At 34.5% G+C, this 20,717-nt stretch overlaps 4 protein-coding genes across 9 annotated transcripts in view; 3 read left to right on the plus strand and 1 right to left on the minus strand.

Annotated features, from left to right (window-relative positions):
• LOC117211260 (BTB/POZ domain-containing protein 6-B) overlaps positions 1-8,715 on the plus strand; it is a 34,107-nt gene extending 25,392 nt beyond the window's left edge. For all 3 annotated transcript variants that reach the window (XM_033454951.1, XM_033454953.1, XM_033454952.1), the window contains 4 exons: positions 1,100-1,272; positions 2,345-2,592; positions 3,379-3,773; positions 5,983-8,715. In XM_033454951.1, the coding sequence (XP_033310842.1) occupies positions 1,100-1,272; positions 2,345-2,592; positions 3,379-3,773; positions 5,983-6,204 (1,038 nt within the window). In that variant the 3' untranslated portion in view covers positions 6,205-8,715. The remainder of the gene's footprint in view (positions 1-1,099; positions 1,273-2,344; positions 2,593-3,378; positions 3,774-5,982) is intronic.
• A 626-nt stretch (positions 8,716-9,341) lies between these two features.
• Positions 9,342-10,542, plus strand: LOC117211261 (protein TSSC4). Its single transcript, XM_033454954.1, has one exon. The coding sequence runs from the start codon at positions 9,644-9,646 to the stop codon at positions 10,397-10,399; it is 756 nt and encodes a 251-aa protein (XP_033310845.1). The 5' UTR covers positions 9,342-9,643; the 3' UTR covers positions 10,400-10,542.
• A 139-nt stretch (positions 10,543-10,681) lies between these two features.
• On the plus strand, positions 10,682-12,882 carry LOC117211262 (N-alpha-acetyltransferase 11). 4 transcript variants are annotated; one of them, XM_033454956.1, is made up of 2 exons: positions 10,682-10,818; positions 11,603-12,882. In XM_033454956.1, the coding sequence occupies exon 2, from the start codon at positions 11,862-11,864 to the stop codon at positions 12,414-12,416; it is 555 nt and encodes a 184-aa protein (XP_033310847.1). In that variant the 5' UTR covers positions 10,682-10,818; positions 11,603-11,861; the 3' UTR covers positions 12,417-12,882. The 4 variants fall into 4 exon arrangements, with proteins under 4 accessions (XP_033310847.1, XP_033310849.1, XP_033310846.1 ...); XM_033454958.1 differs by lacking the exon at positions 10,682-10,818 and adding an exon at positions 10,892-11,109; XM_033454955.1 differs by lacking the exon at positions 10,682-10,818 and adding an exon at positions 10,896-11,217.
• Positions 12,883-12,907: 25 nt separating this feature from the next.
• The window catches only part of LOC117211241 (breast cancer anti-estrogen resistance protein 1), a 59,929-nt gene continuing 52,119 nt past the window's right edge, over positions 12,908-20,717 (minus strand). Inside the window, exons 4-7 of the mRNA XM_033454918.1 lie at positions 20,055-20,407; positions 18,730-19,022; positions 17,054-17,410; positions 12,908-16,211 (exon numbers count right to left, since the gene is read on the minus strand). Of these exons, the coding sequence (XP_033310809.1) occupies positions 15,924-16,211; positions 17,054-17,410; positions 18,730-19,022; positions 20,055-20,407 (1,291 nt within the window). The 3' untranslated portion in view covers positions 12,908-15,923. The remainder of the gene's footprint in view (positions 16,212-17,053; positions 17,411-18,729; positions 19,023-20,054; positions 20,408-20,717) is intronic.

The following is a 20,717-nucleotide window of genomic DNA, read 5'->3' on the forward strand; positions in this document are numbered from 1 at the left end:
AAAGAATAAAACGAAAAAGTTCTCCATACCTTTCATGATTTCATGAATTGTGTGTATTGAATGATGTATGAATAGCGCGTATTCACATTTTCTATGCCTATGTATCCTTTTATCAACATCTTATCGATCTACTTTTTTAATCGTCTATCAAATGGCGTTTTGATTTGAATTGCATAAACTGCGTTAACCTCAGTGTAATACCTTTTGGCTTATATCGGGTTTAAACAGAAAAGAAGGCATTTTGTTTGCGCGTGTACGATACTATTCGTTGATGTTTGTTAATCAATAGAAAAAAGGGTATCGAAGAAGTCGATTCGATAACTATTGCACTAAATGATTTCTATAACGTTATAGCTTGTTTAAGATTCTATTTTCTATTCCTTTTAGAAATTACGTTACATTCGAGAAACAGATTACGCGTGGCGTAAGTATTATACTTTTATCTAAAGGATTTTATCTATATTAAAATTGTACAGAATTTCTTATCTAAAAATTTTCTGGGTGTTTAATGTGTATATGCGCGTATAATAACCTGTTTTAATCTTTCAAAACATCTAAAGCCTCATATCGTAAAATTTCATTCGTTTTTCTCGTATTACAGAATTTTATCATTTGCACCACACTTCCATCGAATTATACGTTACACAATAATTTAAAAGATCTACAAAGTCGCTCAATCTTCTCGTTCTCTAATTTGAATAGAGAACCGAATATAAGACGTCAACATAGAAATTTCGTATCTGAAAGATAAAGAACGCTGTTAAGAAAACTATAACAAGCGGCAGAAATCATTACGAAAGAAACGGAACCGGTCAGAAAAATCGAACGCTTATCACTATGTAATAAACCTTATGAAATATTATGAAATATTATGATATTTAGTAGGTAAAACAAATTTCTCTCCAGGTTTCATCTTTTACATTCTGTTCGTAAAAATATGAATTCGCGTAAATATACGCATCCTGCTTACCACGCATCTCCTAAATTCATTTCTCTCACTTACGAAACCTGTATTGGTTCGTGTGATCCTGAAACACAATGAGAAAAATTTCTTCTCTCCTTTTAAATGTCTGGTACTGTATGTGCATATTGCATTTAGGTTGGTCGACCCGGAGACACGTGGACCTACTGCGTAGGAAGGCAACGACTCGCCGAGAAATCGGAATGTTTCCGTGCTATGCTCCTCGGTCCTTTAGCGCCTGCACCAAGCGATCCTCCACCTGTGTTGAGATTACAACACGTGGACAAAAGGGCTTTCGATCATTTACTCAGGTAAACACAGTGTCGATAGTTATATTAAAGTTGGAAGTTTGTGGAGATACGATTAGTTCGACTATGGTAGAGCTCGTCTAAATTACAATAAATCGGGAATTTGCATTGTAATTCTAGCGGAAAGGAGGCTGCCACGAGAATATTTTCTAGCTGCTCGATGAGGAAAAAGAATAGATCTAGCGCATAAAGGACAAGCGCGTCTGAATTTAGGCGAAATAATATTACGTAACATACACTGGAGTTTAAACAAGCGTTAGCTGTATTTGATACATTTGGAAATTCAATTTTTTATTTTGTATTGCTTGAAATTCTTCGTGACTTTATAAACAATAGTAGATAACAAAACTATATCATTTCTTTCATAGCATAGTTATTTTATGTAACTTACAATGGGAGAGGGGGAGGGCTAAAGACAAAAGTGGTGATCTTCCACAGAAATCAATCATTATAAGAACATGGTTTAGAGAAGGATAACCTTTACGACGTTTTAATCAAAATCATAGAAACGTAGTAAGAAGAATTTGATAAATAATATCTCTCGTCGTTCAACATCTTAACCCTCTTTTATAAGTAAAAATAAGAATTCCTTTTATTAGAGAATCGAGTATTTTTAGAAAGAATCGCGATGCGATTATGGCAACGTCTCTGTACACATTGACGATACTTGGTACCATCGCTTACTTTTGGATTCTTATTTTAATTACATTCCCGTTGATAGTCCGTTGCAAACGAAGAATGATCACAGCTCGACGTCCGAGGAAAAGATGTAGTAGATGTAAATTTCGAAGAAAATTCTCCTAGAACTTGTCACATCCAAATTAGCCCAAATCTAAGCGAAAGGTATTTGATAAAATAATTTCTCACCTAACAGTGCCTACGATTAACTAAAGATTAGGGCAGTTTTGGAGACTTTAATATTTTAAAAATTCTTATTGGGTAAAAGAGGAGGAGTTGGTATAAATCTGAACAAACATGGCTGAAAAATATGGTTAAAATCTGTAATTCAACGATACAAATCTTCAGGCAACTGTTTTCTTTCATACCAACTCGAAGTACGTTCATCTTTGTGCAGATACCTTCTCGACGAGACGATCAATTTCCATACCGTGACTATGGCTAAATCAACACTTCATGCGGCTCATCAGTATCTTTGTCCAGGATTAGTACGATTGATCGTTGAGTTTCTGGAAAAGAGCCTAACTCCGATTTCCGCGCTTGAGATCTACGAAGGCCTGACTCTTTACGCGAACCACATAAGCTGGCATCCCAACTGGTCACCTACAGCTCCTCCTGCTCCCGGTGATGACGCTGCTGAAATAGGTATTGTCACTAAATTGGCTTTTTTGGAATTTGGACAATTCTTAATTAATATTCCTCGAATAACGCTCTTGAATCGCACGAGAAAAATTAGAACGGAAATTCCATGGTGAAAGTAACAATTGGCATAACACGATAAAAATTCAAGCTATCTTTAAATTTTTAATTTCGAATCGTATGGAAATTTCTACGATCGTTAAATAATGCTTTAGTCAATATTTTATTATTCTATTCATTATTCTACGTTAATAATTGTTTAAATAACTAGAGCAACCAATTAAACCATCAATGTTTAACGCTGAAATTTGTCATATTTTTTAATAATTTGGTAACTGAGAATTTGGTAATTGAGAATTTGTAAAAAGGCGACAAATCTTTCAAACAATGGTTCCACGAATAAAACTTTCAATGCCATCAAGTATATCGCTAAACGAGTGACATTACTGCCACTAATTGAATTAACCATGAAGCCACATTACTAAAACACAACCGACCTATCACACCCACAAAGTAAACACTACCGCTATTGCCACTCCTTGTAATCAACTTATCTTAAAAAAATCCACAAACGCCAATTCATCCTAAAAAATATTGCGCACAACGCTAATTCACCAGAAAACATAATTCCAAAAAACATTAGTAAATTCTCAAGTTGTTCAGCAAGATGAGAAAAGTTAGACCATAGAGAGCATACTATATAACCAATTCTAATATCTACTAATTTCTCCTACCATTTCTCCTTCCTCCAGGATTAGAACCTCGATAACTAAAACCTCGTTGAAATCTTAGCCGCAGTCTGTACGCGACTTCTTCTCGCTTGTTTGGACGTGATCGACTCGGATCCGGAGACGGTTTTCTGCCAGGAATACTTCCAACAATTGAGTTCTTCCGAAGTGAAAGAATTGGTGTCTCGAGACACCCTGAGGTTGACCAAAGAATCGATACTGTTCGAAGCATTAGACAGATGGGCCATGTTCGAGTGTAAAAGAAACGGAGTCAAACCAACCGCTAGCAATAAGAGAGCCGCGCTCTCGGACGATGTTTGGTATAGCGTCCGATATCTTCTTATGACTGACAGAGAGTTCATCGAAGGTCCTATGGCGAGCGGAATCTTTTTTAGCGAAGAGTCGGCTTATATCGTCGCCAGAATTTTGGGACATACGGTAAAACACGAGGAAGAGAAGGTACGTTCACACTTTTTCGCACTGAACTAGTATATATCATTGGATCAAACGATATATAATTGTTTGGGTAACATTAGCATTCATTTTCACGTGATGACAATTTTTGATCAAAGTGGTTTTGGGAAAGGATGTTTTGATTTTTTGAAGGATAGGAATAAGATCATACATATGTAATTGATATTTATTTTCACCATATTTAGATACTTAGAAATGAGTTATTCTAGTCCAAACTGTTTTTGACTATTTGGGATTCGATAATATCTCTTAAGAAGATTAATTATTTTTTCTCCCCCTTCTTTTTCTAAATTTCAAAAATTAACACTTTACTTTTTAATTGTCTGTCTATAGCATGTTTAAGTAAATATTACACATATAAAACAAGATTACACATTTGAACATTATATACTCTGATCTAGACTGTTTTTGATTATTCATGATCTAACAGTACCTGTTGAGAAGATTAAAATTCTTCTTTCCTTCTTTTCTGTTTTAGATCTCCAAAGTTTCATTTTTGGTGATATATTAAACAATAACTGATTGTACATATTATATGTGGTACTAGAAAGAAATTTTATTGTTATAATATGGAATATGATATTTAGACAGAGTAGTGAGTAAAATATAATAGTTAGGAAATGTCTGATTCAAGTAAAATTAATTAGAATTTAAAAAATTGTCAATATTTATACATGTATAACATATTACTGTGTTACTGAAGTTTTATATAATAGAATTGTTTACTAACACAATTATATATTACGATTATCTCAATATCACTTTTATTTTCGAGCATATCTTAATTTTATAAAATACTCCCTTTTCCTACACCACCAGTGATACATATCTTATTTCAATTGTAAGTTTTTTTCTTTACAATCATTAAAGATGTAATCTATGTAATAATCATGTTTGATAAGAAGTAATTAATATTTCTTGTCCAAACTTGATACAACTATTTCTGCTCGTTTTTCCACGTTATACGTGTATATTGTTAATTTTCCGCGATTCGATAAGAACTATATCGCTCGAGGTGAAAGTGAAACACACCTTCTTTATCAGACGTTAGTACTTATCTTGTTGCTGAAAACGATGTCCACGATCATTATCAGACAGTACTCTTTTATCTGACCATGGTTTATTGATTTAGCAGTGCCCAAATCCCATTTATACCATATTCATTTATCAAATCACCCATTTTAGTTCTCGACTATCTTTTGTGTAATATACTGACATCTAAGTGTGGTTTTATGTGAATATTTTCTTATCTCTTTGTGCGATGTTCAACTAAAAGTCGAAGAAGATAAAATAAAGATCTTCGTATATCGCAAAATTTAATAAATACGAAATATTCGATAATACGTTTCATTTTTGTGGTGTATTAACGTATCTATTCGCAAAGTGTAAAATGACGATTAGAAAATATAGGATAAATAATAAACTTGAAGATGCGAAACATAATAGCAGATATGAGAGACGTAGAAGAACGGTAAATAGATTTATATTTTCTACGTAAATTTTTTGAACAGTTTGGATAATAATAATTAGTGCTAGTGATACCCAAATATGATATCCAATAATTTCTAGTAATTTTATCTACAAACATGTGAATTTCAGAATTTATTTAGGTTATATTTATATCACTTCCTATCATCGGATAAAATGATAAACAAACGTAGCGATCATAAAGGAGCGTTCAGACGACCAACATTACATATCGTTAATATGTTTAAGATTCTCAATATCATCATATGTAAGAGACTCTCCAGGCGATCAATATATATTGTCAATACAACATTGAAAACTTTAAATATTGGAAAAAGTATCGATAATAATATTGATCATCTGAACGCTACTTTACACGATACTTCACATCATAAAAAGTCACGTTTACTTTGAAGCATGTTGGTACATATAATATTCCATCTCAATCAATTTATATTTAGATAAATGGACAGAAAGAGTTTTATTTTTTCTAAAAATACATGTAACTTTACTTTCAATAATAAAAGTAAAATAAAAGTTTCATTAATAAAATCTAAAACGAAGATTCGACTAACTTTCTGTTAAACATGTTGTGTAATTTTAATCTATTCTTTGGAATTGGAATTCAATTGAAAAATATATAACAAGTATAGAATTAATTTATAATTAATTATAAATATAATGTTTATGATAGTTATAAAAGGTTTATTATATTCTTTGTCCATAGCTCCGAAATTCCGTAACTGGAACATTACCTAAGCTGATCAGTACTCCAAGGATGGGTACGAGAATCTGCGAGGACCAAAGCTACAAAATATCGAAACCAGGGAAAAAAGAATGCCAAGACAATCGGAAGAACAGGAGAAAGGAATGTGCAAATCAGGGACAGAAGACCTGTGCGAGAATCGGTAATTGTCTCGTACGAGTTCTCGCCTGTATTTTCGACTGAACGACATTGAATACGGGGCCAAGACGAAGAGGAATCGATGACATTGACAGATTCTTGAATCTCTCACCGAAAGCTAATTTCTTTCCTACCGTTTTTCGTATCTTTGCAGCATTACGTGAAACTTTTGCGATAAAATTTTTCGAAGTTTCAATAGTATTATGATATGACACTGAGTTATGATACTGATTTAGGTACTAAGGATAACAATGTTTTGCGTTTAATCGATATTAACATTCGTCCGCTACATACTGCTGAAAAATATAGTTTATTTTACAGATTTCCTCTCGTTTTCGTGAAGTATCTTTTATTTTACTTTAGTTTCGCAAACAATGGATGCTATACGATGGCAAGAAAGCTGAAAGAGGCTGAAATCTAATTATTATACGTTTGTTAATGTCCCTTTCCGCTAGTTTATAGATACTTTCGGATATAACGTTCCTCCTCGCGAAGTGATATTCTCTGAGGATAGAAAACTGGATTTTAAACGATTCAAATATTTTTCAATTTTAAATAATCGTTTTGAAGTTTACATATTTTATTGTCTTCGCATTTTTTATAGAGATATTTACTTGTTGTCTAATCACAGTAAATTTTAATTTTGAGAAAATATTGTAATGAATTTTGTACATTGGAACATTTTTATTGATTATTTGTATCTATTCTTTCTTATAAAATAATAACAATTATATTATTATTTTTTTAACCAAGTATTTATAAACCTTTTGGCAAAATTGTAAAAGTAATTGACGTAAAGCAAAGCAAAGAAAGAAACTAACTTAAAACTCCTAGCAATGGCTTTGGCAAGTACCATTTTAAAATCAATCAATTTAAAGAACATTGAAAGGAGATTGATCTTACATATTTTTAAACATCCTTTGTGTTATCTTTGATACAAAATTTTACGCGTCCTTTACAAATAAGTTCTCTAAAAATGTTTAAACAGTATTTGTAATTTTATCATAACGGAGACTAAAAATTTTATACAGGCTGAGCTACTATTTCTGCCATAATTTCTCATTTCTCTTCTACATTAATTCATATCCTGGTATCTTCTAGAATAATAAAGATAGAGGGTACCAGATATTTTTCGTACAAATGGTAGTCAACCTGTTTAGTATTTTTAGTTTTCCATCGTCGCTATTATCTGTATCCTGTTATACGTTAACGGCTACGTTCGTTGTGTTCATAATTGCTGTTCAGAGTATATAGCGTTCAAATTGTGAGTTAGAGCGTGGAACCATGGCTGGTCCGTGTAAATACGACGTTCAATTACGCAAGCTTCGTTTTTGCAACAATTTTTCTATGCTTTATACCAAATTTTTATAAACAATAACAGCGATGCATTTTTCATGATCGTCATTACCTTTGAAATTACTGACTTCGAGTGAATCATTACGTGGTTCGAAATCAACAATTCTGAATTGTCCCTTTAACAACGAAGAATTTTGGAGCTCAATTAAAGGGGGAAATCAATTTGGAGTTGGTGCATTTAACATCCGGTTCAAATCTAGACAGTTGGTTAATTTCTTAAAATTCATTCTAAATATCTTAACTATTTATAAAAAGATTTAGAGGACTATTATACACTAATAGATAAGTTACAGAGAGCGTTAAATATGTTATGAAGAATGGAGAAGAAATGATACTTTATTGAAAAACACGATACAATGAAGATGTTCAGAAATATCTAGAGATACTGTTTTTATCTTTCTTTATATATACATATACATATCTTACGTTCACATACCTGAACGCTTAAATAATTTCTTTGTTAATTCACTAAATTAATGTTACATACCATACTTTAACAAGTGACCATTCAACGTATATTTGTCTATTGGTAATTAAGTCAATTAATTTCTTATTACTATAGTAATACCAAGTGTCTAGATTTAAATTGTATATAATATACCATTGTTAACATCGAATTTTATTAATAAAGGCAATGTCGTGTCGTTATAAAAAACACGAGAAAGATGACATTATTGAAACGATGTTCGTCGTTTTCATAGTAATTGTCATATTCGTTTAACAATTACTACTAGCTAATACCTTTCGCGAGCTAATGTCATAAATGGCCGCTTAGGTGTGTTCTATCGTTACCATTATACATTAGTCATTAAATTTCGTGTTGCTATTTGATCGGTTAAATTTTATTCACCGCGACTCGTTGTACTCAAATTATGGTAAGATCAAATGTTACTCTAACGAGTGTCGCTGAGTCTATTGTGTGTTATTGATTATTTAGAAATCGATGGAATATTGCAACCTGATTACTTGTTCGGATTGATTGCATCAAATTGGTTGTAGAAACGACTAAATTCATTTTGAACCACTATTCGTAGTTGCTTCTTCGAGTATACACATGGTAAATCTTTCAATTTATTTTGTGCGTTTCCCATATAAAGTCTCTGTGAATGCCAAACAAGAAGTATCGAAGGCTGCAAATAAAGCTTGCAAGTGTAATGATAAATTTAGTAAAATAAAATAAACATAAGAACTTTACTACCACTATATTAGTCCTTTTCTTGTAACAAGTTGAAAAATTGTAGAAAGATAAGTTTCAAATTGGTTAAAAATATGGAACAATTTGAGAAGATAAAGTTTATGAATTATATACAGATAAATTAGAATAAATATGTAAAGGAAATCGTTAAGAAAATCTAAATATTGAATGAAAAAGACACAATATTTTTTAATATTATAGTATGTGTAAAATTTAATAAATCGTACTTTTTCTTGATAATGGATACTGAACAACAGCTTAAGTACAGCTTGGTATATGTATAAAATTGCTTATTGTAGTAGCGAATTAATGTTAACTTTACTTCTTTCACAAAAAAGACATATACTTTCTTATTTTTTCAATTTTCGATGCTTTACTTTTTTCTCTAAATGTAAGAAGTACAAAAGTGTAAAATATAGTACTTGTTAAAGATCATGTTCTATAGCAGTTGCATATAGAGTATAAAAAGTAACATTTATTACAAAGTTGTTAATATTAAAAAATGAATTTAGCAAATATTTTATTATTAAATAATTATATCATAATCTCTGCCTCCATTCATAATATATCTTGAATTTTTTAAATAAATATTACTTTGTTTATTGTTCTAAAAGTTTATATATTCAGTATACGATTTTAAATTCGATACCCATTTTCGAGATATAATGGCGTCGTACGTACAACGCAGTTTAACTACTTAACGTCAATATTGTTATTGTTATTATTAAATATTAGAAATTAATAAAGGGACGGTAAACCTATAAGCAATTTGTCGAAGACATATAAAGATCTTATCGATTTTAAATATTTAAGCAAATAACTGTTGAGTGTTCTAACCTATCTCAGTGTGTTAGTGCATCATACATATATCTCATATTCGTGATATTCATGTTTGACGTTTCTATTCAGACAATATAAATCTGTACAAAAAAAATGCATACAACTGGAGATTTTGTTTTGCACGGTGGTAGTGCAGAATTTGCAAACAGACAAAAATTATTGTTTGATAAATTGTCAGACGCAGAACAAGAATGTAGTAAAAATAAAATGGTCACTGAATCTATGGAATCTACACAGGATATTGACAGCGAATCAAACTATTCTCAAATCCTGAGAGCTGGCCGTAAAAGTCAAACAAGAAGGTTTCGTGGTAAAGAGAGTATCTTTAAAAGGCCAGAAGGCCCAGCACCACGTGCTATCAGTAGAAACATACCAGACTTTCACAAAAATCCTCATAAGTGGAAGAAATACAGTCTGGATGATGTGTCCAATGATGATATGACTGAGGAAAGTAATACAAGGGCTGCATTATCGTTTTTAAAAGAATTAAAGGCAAGAAGATCAGTGGGAAAAATAGAAGAATCCGAGGGAAAGGATGCAGATGAATCTGATTTAGTTAAGAGGAGTCAATCCAAAATAATGTTTAAATGCAAGAAACAAAAAATATCAATGGCTGAAGTTGAATTTAAGAAACCTGAAAGTAACACAAATGAAACAGACAATACACCAGTTATCATTGAAAGTGACGATAAGCCAGTCTTTAGGAGCAGTAAAATTATTATGCCAGAATACGTTGTTGGCCAGAAAAAGAAGAAAAAGAATAATAGAGAAATACATCTTATGAAAATAGATAGAACAAAACAACTTAAATTAGATCATTTACAAGAACCTGATGAAGAGGAAAATTGAATATATATGTATATCTGATATTAATATTGTAAATTTAATTATAGTTTTCAAGTTCTCTGTATAATGTGACCATTTCATATATTTTATCAGTTAATGTATTTTGAATATAGGAGTAATAAACATACTGCACATCTTCTTAGGTACAGAACATTCCATATTTTATAAGGTTTTAATTCTTTTCCTATGTTGACATGTTATAGTAATCAGAACAGGCTCCTATTTTTGAAAAGTGGGAACGAAACCGCTTTGATAGGTTCTTCCGGGAACGATGCGATTGCGCACTAACCATCGCGGGTTTCGACTGTTTCCTGTCGGCTTTAGTCGTAGGCTATTCAAAAGTCGCTAGTCAGTTGTGACTATTTACGATTTTCACGCGTGTGATGCCGACTAATGCACAAAATACAATTTATTGGACTTTGGTAAGTGATGTAATATATCCTTGAAAGATTACACGTTTCGCTAAATAACGGTGAATAATTTATGTATACAATTGGAGGGGGAAGAATTCATAACCTGTACATATACTATTCCGTCATCGATTCAAAATGGCGTATTACCATTGAACGAAAAAACGTAGATAAAATTTTTATTTCATGGTGCTAAATCCGTCGTTCGTGTTTTTATATTTGGTGAATTTAATATTCTTGCTAAGAGAGCAAGAAAGGAAGAGGTTATGACACAGTTCCCGTGTGTGTCGTTCTAGGAAGTCCGTTAGTATATTCATAATCGGGGTACGGAATTAATAATGCAGGAAATCGTTCTAGCAGCTTTCTCCGTAATATCGAGTCTACTCATAGTATTTGGCCTGGTGCTGCTGGGTAAGAACGATAGATAGTAACTTTTCGCTATTGCTGCGCTACAGAGTGTTTCGAAACATTGTTATCCGGCCTGTCGAATAGTCGTATAGTTCCAAAGTCGAAAATATAGTAGGAGAGTTTGACTATATACATAACTTTTATCGTCACGTGTATGTGCAATTTCGACGGCTATTCTAGGTTTCGAACAGTTAAAATTTCTTTTGTTTTGTATCTTTCCCCTATAATGTATACTATCGACAAGGTATTTACTGTAGTTATGTCGTACATCGTTTGTTGTGTGAATTATATTTTCATCATACTATGTATTTATGTAGTGTATCCAAATTCGATTTGTGATTTTTATAGGATCTCTTCTTTACATGCATCTTTTGTCTGTCTTTTTTAGGTTGGTATTTAGTTTGGAAGTTTTTCCTTTCAAGGTTCAGGTTTGTCCGGGAATTATTGGGTGGAATGAGTGAATCCTCTCCTGTAAATGACTTAAAGAATGGTAGATCTCGCATGAAAAAAATTCGCAAAGATTAAGGACACGTTTTTATATTTGAGACAAGAAGATTATTAGAAAGAGAAAGATCATCAAAAGAAGAAAATTGACCAAAGCAAAATTGTTTTTTATTTATATATCTATAATATTTTAATTTATCAAAATGTCTATAAATATACGTTGTGCTACGACAGATGATTTATTAAATATACAGCATTGCAATTTACAATGCTTGCCAGAAAATTATCAAATGAAATATTATTTATACCACGCTCTTTCGTGGCCACAGTTGAGTTATGTGGCAGAAGATGAAAAAGGCAGAATAGTAGGCTATGTCCTTGCTAAAATGGAAGAAGATTGCGAAGATAATCCACATGGACACATTACTAGTTTGGCAGTAAAAAGGTCACATAGAAGACTTGGTATTGCACAGAAGCTTATGAATCAAGCTTCCAGGGCAATGGTTGAATGTTTTGGTGCAAAATATGTTTCTCTACATGTTCGTAGAAGTAATCGTGCAGCTTTGAATTTATACACAAGCAGTTTGCAATTTGAAGTATCAGAAGTTGAACCAAAATATTATGCTGACGGAGAAGATGCTTATGCTATGAAACGCGATCTTAGTAGCTTTTATTTGGAAAAGAATGCAGCAAAAGAAAAAACAAACAAAGATGGTAATACGCACATACATACTGGCAGATGCTGTGATCGTTCATAGTCAAATTGGGATGTTTACCTATAAGTCATAACTGATTCCACGCGTCATTAATTCAATACTGTTTGAATTCAAATCAGTATCATATGTATGAATACATATAATATTTTTCATAAATAGATTTCCATGAAAAGTGCACGAAATAATCACGAGTCAAGCATCATGGCTTGAATGTTTGACATATTATCATTATGAAAATTTTGCAAATACTTAGAATATTAGTGTTCATTCGAGCCTTACCTGAGACATATGAAATGTTTTATATACCGCTAAAAAAGGGGTGTACTTGTTAATAATTATACAGCGGATAGGAGAGAGACGAAACTAATGTATGTAACGTATGTTCAATGCGGATTGAGTTAAAAAGTTTCTAACAAATGTATCATTGCGTGTAGTTAATCAATATATTGTGTTATTTAAGACCTACGACTCTTAATATAATAATAAAGACTATAAGCAGAGATGACAATGAAGGTTTTATCACTTTCTACCTGTGTATTCAATTAATCTTTATTGAACCATTGAAACTATAATATACAAGTAACGCGCCAGTATACAAAATTATCACCCAGATTTCACCAAGCAAATTAAGTGCAAGATGATACCAACTTTTTAAAGGAGAACACTTTTTAAATATTTATGCTCGTCATTCCATCTTTATATCTGCGTTACGTGAAACGATTTTAATTATCCCTGCTGTTTGTAAATACTTGATGCACTTCCACGAGTATGATTTTATGCTTAAAAATTAATGTTTGACGATTGCACGATTTTTAAATATTTCGTTCCTTTCTTTGTCACTGCTGCGTTGGTACATTATTGTATTTGTGTATACATTGTAATAGGAATAATTATAATATACATATATATGTATATATATATAAATATACTTATGTACACAGTAAATGTCCTTAAAGTAACATAATTGATTCAGTTCGAAGGACATGCTAATCCGATACGTCGATTAATTTTCCATTTTCATAATCGATCGATTATATATATATATATAATTTATGCAAGATTAAATTTAACGTAACGGTAATCAATGAATCATCGATATTTAATGTTTAACCGAAAGTCTTCGCTGACAAAGACTCCATTGATAAAACCTTCCATAATCTTAAGAACAGTTTCCGATTGTAATATTGTTTCGGTGTAAAGAAAATTCCAGGTACGATGTACGATCAAACGAAATGACGCGAAACGATAAAGGCAATTGTGTAATCTGTGCGTTTCACATTCTTTTTTTCTGTTCGATGTAAAGAGAAAAAAAAAATTCATTTCACTTAATAGTACGTCACGATCAATCGGAATACGATTTTCAATGAGAATGTGACAAGCACCTATTGATATATCGCCTATGTATAAATTCTAAATATACAGTAAACTCTAACTGCCTGAAAAATGCGTTTTATCTTACAAAAACGTTCCACCAATAAATTATAATACAAGTCTCGTAAACGAGGTTCATGTTCACGCGATATGCTCCGATTATATAATCTCTAAAAAATAAACTATAAGCTATATCGTGGTGAATACTCCCTAATCGTAAGTGCCGGATGATCGCCTTAATTTCTTTTCTCTTTTTTGACATTTCGATTTCTCGCTCGAACGATCTTCCGTTTTCTTTTTCCCCTGTACAAAAGGAGAAAGACAAAAAGGCTGCGTCTCGAAAGGCGGAAAGTAAATACATGTTTTGAATGATACAATCGATCTTAAAGCTGCGACACAAATGTGCGGTTGTCGATTACCTTTCGTAATACCTAAGAATGTAGTTTTTCACGGTTAATCGGAGAAAATAATTAGTACAATTTATTCAATTTAAAAACAAATTCAGCAAAATCAGATATAGACGTTGCTCATATTTTTCATAAATCTATATTATCTTTTAACAAAAGAAGCAGTCCTGCCGATTATAAAAATTATTTAATCCCTACGCCCTATGCCTCTAAAACTAATTTCTACGATAAGGGAACGATTCGATTGCTATGAAAGTTTTATAATCGGTAGGAGCGTCGTCGGCCGATGATAATCGATAAAATGACCGTGTATAAGGCGTATCGTTTCATACTGTTTCCAAGTTATTGTTTCTGCATCGTTCCTGTAAAGGGAACACGCTTTGTAATCGAATTAGGTTATTGGAATGATTATAAACAGTCTGCAAATCCGATGCAATTTCTTTTTGTTATCATCAGTGTGTGTTTACGATTGATCGAATAATGCTGCTGGAAGAGCCCGTAAAAAGGCCTGACACGAAAAAGTCGTGACATGGCGGTAAAATGGTATAAAATTCGTTCAAAATTGGCCTCTAAAAAGATAGCGTTCCTTGCGTTCTTCGAATTTGATGTATAAACGTTAATGCCATAAATGTAGCTGTTATAAAGTATTCTCGATTAGAGAAAATTCCTTTCTTGCATCAGTGGCTCTTTCTCGCAGTATATATTAGGCTGTTGCGTTTGTTCCATTTTCTCAATGTTTTTAGTCTCCTTTCATTTAAATCCAATTAATATTTTCATCGCAGTATAATCTATTGTAAATATGCGTCCAAATGAAAATGTTTCATATTTTAATAGAGTTTTCTCTTCACATGATACACACCTAGGACGATGATTAATACGCTGGCAACGACAACTGCGTATCAAGTTCGAAATGATCCTCGTTTTCAAGCAAACAATACACCGACGTCTCGAGAATTATTTCGAACACGTTCTACACGTCGCTTAATTGATTCCACACCTCTAGCTAATGAACGACACGGTTACATGGTTTCCTAGAAAAGTCTACGTTCTCTATATTCTCGAGTACATTACAAATATACGCTCGTCTCGAAGGAGCTTTTCCCTTACGTTCTATATACCTGTGGCTTTGGCAGTTGCGTATCTCTAAGTAACGATAGGCCTCGAGAATTCTTTATTGCGTTCAAGAGGGAAGGATGTCGTTTCTAGTCGGGCGAAAAAGCAAGTTGGCGTTTCCTCTCTGGTCCAAATTCATTTTCTCGTCGATTAAACAATCAGAAATTCGTGTATCTACGATCTACTTTGCTATCATCCGAGCCAAAAGACGGATTTCTTTTGTTTATAGCTGTTCGTTAAAACAAATCTATCAATCAATAATCATATAATTTTTACCATCATTTATTTAATTTACTTCGAATTTCTCTTCGTCGTTAAAATCTCTACGTTTGACTGGACGATTAAGCATCGCGATATTCTAACAGGTGAGCCGCTCTTTTCTATTAAATCGGCAGTGAATACACGCTACGACATATATTTTTATTTTCCTTCTTCCAATCGATCCTACTGTCGCATTACGTTTCTAGCGAACAGAAACTTAGGATTGTAGAAAACAATCCAAGGAACTTGATGGAGGCGTCGTGAATTTCACGTAACGTGACTTCTTCCTCGAAAGAAAAATAACAAATAGTTCTCAGCTCGCGTGTATCCAAGATATCTCTTCTTTTTCTCCTTTACCCTCTTTCGTGTCAGAGATTAGGATCTGATCTTTGGATGCTCAAGGCTGTTGCGCAGCGTGAATCATGGCGACCTTCAAGTCCTTGGCCAAGTGAGAGACGTCCACCACGCTGTCGACCATTTCCTGAACAGCGGATACGCTTGGGAAGAATTGTGCCGCCTGTTTTGTCTTCGACACGGTCTGACCCAGAGCCTCGTTTAGAGCGTTCGCGCACTGTAGAACGCGTGTTCTCACGTCGTTCCTCGTCACGTTTCTGTGCACCGTGTCACCGATGTGCACCAGTCTATGAGCACTCAGCACCACGAACTTTCCATGCGCTAGGAACACCTGCTTTTAAAAGATAGAAAACGTTTCTGTTAATTTAATTCTATCACTTGACCTCTTTTCTCGGTCACAACGTTTCTTGATTTTTTAAATCATAGGTTTTCTTTTCCCTTGTCTCGTTTAATATCAATGAAGCAATACTATCCAAAGAATTAGCGAATAGCGTATGTTGGTAAAATATTTATCCTCTTTAAAATATGTAATTATTAAAGAACTCTACTGTATTGTATTCTTTCTACATATAAATAGTAATCAATTAATAGTTAAAAGATAAGACAAGGTGATGAACTAGGTGGAATCGAAATTTCTAAAAGATATGTATGTATGTAAGACCCAACCGGAGCCTAAATACCTGTAAACAAACGTATAACATATTTTTATCCGCTGTTTCATCGCTATTTATTTCCTCGTACTCTCTTGAACCTAATTTCCTATTTTATCGTTCATCGATTTCAAATTGAAATATACCCTCAGTTAAAACTACAATACTTTATAGTAGAAAGAAATTCTACTTTCCCTACTACAAAGATTCTTCGAATTAAAAATCCTTTTATTTTATCATACTCTTAAATTTGACTGTTCATTTTGTTATCCCTTATTACCAATTAATCCCGTTTTATCCCGTAAAATGGAACTTTTCAACGCTTCTATCGCACCACAATCTCTGTCTTCGAATCTTAAATTCTAACTCGAGATCAAACCCTTAATCAAAATACTCCGAATACTGTAAAGTTATCTCAGTAATAATACTCCACGAGGCCTTATTTTTCCATGGCATATTTTCTTGGCTCATGGTTCATCCGAAGGACAATGGCCATTTAGATTTCCAGGTTTACGGTACTCGCCTTTGGTGGTTGGTTATGCTCGACTGTCTGCATGAAGGCGTCAATGGCGTGAGTCAGGTGATTGCCATGTGTGATCACCTGGGCGGCATAGAAAGCCAGCAATTGTTTGTCGTTGGGATCCATGGGTGTCGGTGTCGTGGGTGGCATTTGAATCGTGGCATTGTCCGACTCGGACACCAGGAGATCGTAATTACTACGTAGTTCCTGTGGCAGCGTTGCCCTCACTTCCTCGCGTTGCTTCGCGACTACCTCCCTCGAGTCAAGATTTACGTAATCGTAATCCTCGCCGGCGCCGCTGTTGTTGCTGCTACCGGTTGAAATGATCGACGACCGTTTGAAGAGCAGGGTCGAGTTGCCCTGTTTTAGACAAATTTTACAGGTTCGATTATTTTAAGGAATTCGATTACGAGCTCGGTTTGTTTAGGGATGAGAAACGATGATAAGACTGTACGTGTGATTTAAAAGTAGTTGGAATTATCTTGTGCGATGAAACGTAGGATTCTAGATTGGAACATGATGGGAAAAATAATTGTCGTTGCAATGAAATTGAAATCGGAGAAGGGGCTGTTAGAAGAAAAGGGGGAGGAATTTGGTTACTGGACATTTCTGTGGAATGTCAATTAGTAAATTTTTAGCGTATGTGTTTGTGGAAAGCAATATTTGATGATGATATGTTTTCTACCAAGTAAATTAGTAAGTTTATTATAAAAATAGAATAACAAATTGATAAGAAGTGGGAAGAGTGATCTCATAATTGACAATTAGCGTAGCGTGAGAAAATGATTAAAATTTTTGCAGCTACCAGATAGAACACGTGAGATTTGAAAAATTTGTCCAAATTTTTTATCAGCGCGCAAATAATGCGTTTCTATGTTTAGAAAAATACAGACTTTCTAGGGGCCCGAGAAAGTGTAAGTCAAAATTTTGAGAATTTAGATATAACGTAGTTCCACTCTTAAAAATGTTATTCCTTCAGATTTATAATCAAGTTACAAGCGTTACTTTCTCCGCGATATTTTTCATGACTTAGCAAAATATAATAAATATTGTAATAATAATAGACGCTATATTATGAAAAATATCAATGGACCGTCATACACCACTATGATCCTCAGTTTTCACCATATTTTCCTCGATGGTACTAAAGTTCCTGAATTTTCATACGCGTCTATGAAAAGATGAGAACGGTGTCGGCGTACCGTACGATTAAAAACAAGAGAAAGATGTTACATAAACAAAGTTCGTAAATGCCTTGCAAGAAAGACACGCAAATCATAAACGACTGGTTCCTCTTTTGATTCTACGTGGAAACGATGTGAATTTTGTATTCACGAGAACGTACGGCACTTCGAACAAGAACCTCGGTAAACATGACCAATCGATCGAACGATGATCCAGTCGCTTAAAGTTTCACTATTCTTGTTAGAAGTTTGTAATAAAACATTTACAACCCTCTCTTTATACAACATCATTTTCTTATTTTCAATCATACAATATACGCCGATATCGTTTGGCGAGACAAAACTGAAACACCCTGTGTACGACGTATCGAACCAATTATACCAGTTAACCAATTAGACGCTCAAATGGCTAATCCTGCGTGCTTTTTCGCGTCTTCTTTTTTCCCGATTCCACCAACTAGAGAGATCGTAATTTCGTTTCTATTCGATGCTCACCTGAATGAAACTGGCGACCTGACGAACGTCTTCCGTGAGTGCCTGAGCGCACGCGATCAGCTGATCGAGTGGATCCGGTTGCACCGGCGGCAACAGCGAGGAAGGTGGCCCGTTTGTAGGTGTCGGGGTATCGCCACCCCCGCGACACAGTTTACCCGCGTCCCATTCCATCGCGTCCAGTTCGGACGCGGCTTCCTGCACGAGCTTGTCAGAGTCGCGGAGAGCCTTGACCAGGGGTCGTAGCTTCGAAGCCAACCCTTTGTCCGGTGCTTTGCCCGCATTCCCCAGCGTGCCTGCGCAAGAATACAAAAATTATGTGTGTAGAGAAATCACGGCAAGTCTCTTGGGAGAATCCTTTCCGGCGTGGCTTCGTTGATTCGACGCGGACCAATTGTTCCACGTCGACAGCCACTCCGCCTCGAGATTCGCTCCGCTCTTCGTGAAACTAATTCGAGCATGGGGAGAGGAATTTTCTGTCGTCGTCAATGCGTGCATCGTGGATTTGCGGCGGTCGATGGGTTTGCAAGCGTAATTAGAAATGGGGAGCGTTTTCTTTTTGATGGACGTTGATCGTAATTGCGATTGTTGCGTGGGCGATGATGATGTTGGGACGACGTTAAGATTGCAGACTGGTACTACAATAGTTGTATATAATGTGATTTCTTTACTTAAAAATAGACTACTACTACTACTATTTCAGAACTGAAGGCTATCGAAGTGTTATCACTTCCTACGCGTCGTCCGTGTTTGTTTTCAGTCGATTAAAAATATCCTGTTAACTTGCGCAGTCTCAAACCTTTAAACATACCTTGAACAATTGACAAACTCTAGGTAGAATGTTTCAACTACTCGCTTCGTGTGTTTCATATATTTTGTATACTTTGTATATTTCTTCAAAGGTACATGCATGTTTCATATTCGTATCTTATGTCCATTATACAGGGGACTGTATTCTTCGAACCATTTGTTAATCTAATTTACTGAACCATTTGGTTAAAAAAAAAAATTAATAGAAAGTTGAAATTAATAGAAGTACAATTCTTCTATTCTTCCTTAGATTCTGATAATAATATGAAAATTCAAAATTGATACGTATATATACAATGGAATGCACGTAATGAAAAGAAACTCCCGTGAGAGACCAAACCAATGAATGGATCTGATTAAAAATTACGACAACGACTAGATATTTCTCTTCTCCAATCATCAGATTTTCAATTCACGTCGAAGGAGAACCGGATATATCTTCCTCGTATCAAACAAATAATAACGAATTTACGAAAATTCCGTACAGTATGTCTATATTTCAGCAAAGTGAGAATTACCTTCGGCAAATTCAGCCAGATCGTGCAAAGACGTTCTCAGCCTGAGCGCAGCAAGCCTAAGATCCATTAGGGTGGCGTCTAATCGTTGAGGCGTTCTCCATGTGGGGCTCACGAAACCGAGTAACCTGGCTATCGCTGCGGATGCCTCGCTCTGCAGCCTTTGTAGACCTTCCAAAGCGGAGTCCAACTCCAGGGGAAGCTCCTTGCTAACTGGAACGTCGTAGATCTGCTGCGTTTGCGGCGGAGGTGGAGGTGTCGGCGTTTTCGGCACGGGCGTGTTGTGTCGGGACGGTAAAGAGGATGCTGGAAGACGCGATCGAGGTACATCGTAATCCTGTGCAGCCAGGCTGGATCTGAAACGAGGCAAACGTTTTGTCAGTATAATCCGTGTATACAGTCTTCGCTCGTAAATACGATTTAGCAGTATGAATTATGATTCGTTGAGTTCTAATTAGAACTTGGACATTACGATTATTGTGATATGTATAATTTTGTGTGCTAGACTAGAAGATTGGCCGCGTAGTAGTGACACACTTATGTGAATATGAGTGTGTGGAAGTATATGTGTGCGCGACGTCTCGAAAAACAGACGAATGTAACTGTTCCGTTGGCAGTGTGGTGTGGAAGATGGCGAGACAAAGAAATTGCTGAGACGCGTGCAAA

This window comes from Bombus bifarius, unplaced genomic scaffold, assembly GCF_011952205.1.
Source record: "Bombus bifarius isolate JDL3187 unplaced genomic scaffold, Bbif_JDL3187 scf7180000008225, whole genome shotgun sequence".
NCBI classification, from domain to species: Eukaryota; Metazoa; Arthropoda; class Insecta; order Hymenoptera; family Apidae; genus Bombus; species Bombus bifarius.

Coding starts and splice junctions, on each gene's coding strand:
- LOC117211261 (XM_033454954.1), top strand. CDS start 9,644: ATGCATACAACTGGAGATTTTGTTTTGCACGGTGGTAGTGCAGAATTT.
- LOC117211262 (XM_033454956.1), top strand. CDS start 11,862: ATGTCTATAAATATACGTTGTGCTACGACAGATGATTTATTAAATATA.